The sequence below is a fragment of the Myotis lucifugus genome, unplaced genomic scaffold (assembly GCF_000147115.1).
Source record: "Myotis lucifugus unplaced genomic scaffold, Myoluc2.0 scaffold_328, whole genome shotgun sequence".
In the NCBI taxonomy this organism is placed as follows: domain Eukaryota; kingdom Metazoa; phylum Chordata; class Mammalia; order Chiroptera; family Vespertilionidae; genus Myotis; species Myotis lucifugus.
Genome location: NW_005871376.1, coordinates 433,351 through 435,791, shown reverse-complemented (window position 1 = coordinate 435,791; position 2,441 = coordinate 433,351). Strand labels below are relative to the sequence as shown.

The window sequence follows — 2,441 nt, the reverse complement described above, 5'->3', positions numbered from 1 at the left end:
TAAAAATAACCTAACGAGGAAGGAGAGTACACCAGGGTTCCGGCAGAAAGGTGTTATGGAAAACTATTCAGAGAGGTCCCAGATTCTGTTAGAAGAAGGGGATGGCATTCTTAGGGAGTACACAGCCCCGGTGGAGGGAGTGCACCCCGTCCTCTCCTGCCCCAGGCTCGGGAGCAGTGTTAACTCGTGGAAGGTTATGAGCTCTGAGTTCAAATCTCAGCTCCACCACTTGGCTGTGCTACCTTCTGGCACGTGACTGAACTGTCAGAGCCTCAGATTCAATGCCTGTAACGTCAGAACGATTCCCACCACGCAAGGGTGTGGTGAAGCTTAGGCCTGACACATGCATCTGCTCCACGATGCATAGGCTGCCCCTTTCCTGCTGGCCTTGGTGCATAGCCTGCAATTGCGTTCAGTCTGCCCCGTGACTGAGGCTATGTATGTTAGTGCTTATTCTGTGAAGCTGGTCTTTTTGGCTGCACCTGTGCCCGAGGGTGTGGGACTAGATACTAGTCCGAGGAAAAGCCGGGGCAGGAAAAGAGCCTGCAGCCCTGACCCTGGAGCCCTGGGCACGTGATTTCAGAGCCCTGGGCCTCCCTGCTCTGAGGGTGCTGAATTCATGACTTCATCTGCAAGGCCACTCCAGCCACATTCCAGGCACTGCCATCACACTTGTCCTAGTCCCTCCAGGGCTCCCTTCTTGGCCGGCTTAAAGGTCCCAGCCTCTGTTGAATTTGGATGTCTTCACTAAATGGAATGACTGTACCACGCTTATCAAATGATGGAATGTCTGACCGCAGGGTCAGGATTTGTTGGCTGTAATCATGACTCTGCTCTCTATTCTCAAAATAATATTGGTGATAATGAGAATGGAATATGTCGTTCCTCATTTAAGGAAGCTCTTGTCATGATTAAGTCTATATTAATAATGTTTGTGGAGACTTGCTATGAGCCTTAATCCTCATGACCACTCAGTGACCCCACTTAACAGATGGTGGCACTGAGGCTTAGGTTGGTTAAGTTGCTCAAGGCACACCAGCTTGAATCCAGAACCCTGAGCCCAATTCTTGAGCTCGTAGCCTCTATCTTATTGATGATGCCGAGAGCCACAGGCCTGGTCGGTATGGCTATGTTAACGAGGTGAATCTTGCCCAGAAAAGAATAAGAAGCTCATCGATTTCACTGAGGGCAAAGTCCCTCATTCCCAAGGTGGGGTTGAACCCCTCCAGGTCCAGGCAGCCGGGCTTGGGCCTGTGTGGTTTGCACAGAGAAAAGCAGCTGCACCCTTCACCTCCCTGGAGGGGCTCCCCTCTCCGCGGCACCGGCACCTGGGAGGAAAGTTGGACCCTCCACCCCTTGTTTTTTCTCAGGCATCAGAGCGATGGCCACAGATCCATGCCTACTCGCCTACTCGTGGGACGCCCAGCTCTCCACCCCATAGAACCTGCAGATCTTTGGGGTGATAATCCTGTTACCAACCACAAAAGCATCATGGGGGTCCTGACCAGGAATAGGTGCAAAGTCCACCCCTGCCTACCACTCCCCTTGGGCCCTGGCGAGGAAGGGGGTGTCTGGAGTAGTGGGGATCCTGAGAAGGGGCTGAACTGTCAGGGGAGCCAGATCCCCTGCTTGCCTACTTTGAAGCTGTGCCAGCTGTTGCCACCAGGGGCTGCCAGTCCCCACAGGGAAGCCAGGGCCCCTCTGCAGCCCTCAGGCCACTTCCCCATGGCGGCTTACCCGCTCAGAGAGGAGGCCTGGCTTGGCCGGGATGCAGGTCTTTGCTGGGGCCCTGGACACCTTGAGTCTGCAGAGGTGGCACAGGAGGAAGCCACTGCAGGTGGGAGAAGACAGGTAGGGTCGGGGAGGTGAGAGCAGGGGTTGAGGTCACCTGGTTGACCACTGGAGGTTCTGACACCCATGCCCACCCTCAGTTCTGGGTAGCTCCTGGGTAAAGGCTGGTGTTCCGGACCCCTTAGTGTGGGCTTTGCACTAAGAGCTTTGCTCTCTTTAAGAAATCTTCAAAACAGCTCTGGGGTGGGTAGTGTCCCCATTTTAGGGATCAGGAAAGAGAGGCCCAGAGAAATCACCACCAGGGCTGGGCATTCACTGGGCAGGGAAGCTGAGGTTCTTGAATGCCACCTGCCAGGGGTTGGGAGCTTACCGGAAATGGGCATACAAACTCCTCAGGTTGAACTAAGCCAACTGGGAAGCCCCAGAGCCAGGTGTGGCTGCAGGGAGGGTCAAATTCAAGGCCAAGCTGAGCGGGCCACCCCCTCACCTTTGGGTGCTTCCTCAAAGGTCCAGTCCAGATTCAGGTCTGCGGAAGCAGAAAGGACCGGGTCAGGGATGGGACAGCAGGCGAGATCGGAGTGCCCTGTGAGGCTGCCTTAGCTGCTCCTAGCCTCCCTCCTGCCTGGAGCGGGGCCAGGGGACTGAGTCAG

General features: G+C 55.3%; 1 protein-coding gene across 1 annotated transcript in view; it reads right to left on the bottom strand.

Moving 5' to 3' along the window:
* SORBS3 (sorbin and SH3 domain containing 3) overlaps positions 1 to 2,441 on the bottom strand; it is a 20,569-nt gene that overhangs the window by 13,567 nt on the left and 4,561 nt on the right. Inside the window, exons 5-7 of the mRNA XM_023764332.1 lie at positions 2,279 to 2,317; positions 1,738 to 1,831; positions 1,152 to 1,251 (exon numbers count right to left, since the gene is read on the bottom strand). Of these exons, the coding sequence (XP_023620100.1) occupies positions 1,152 to 1,251; positions 1,738 to 1,831; positions 2,279 to 2,317 (233 nt within the window). The remainder of the gene's footprint in view (positions 1 to 1,151; positions 1,252 to 1,737; positions 1,832 to 2,278; positions 2,318 to 2,441) is intronic.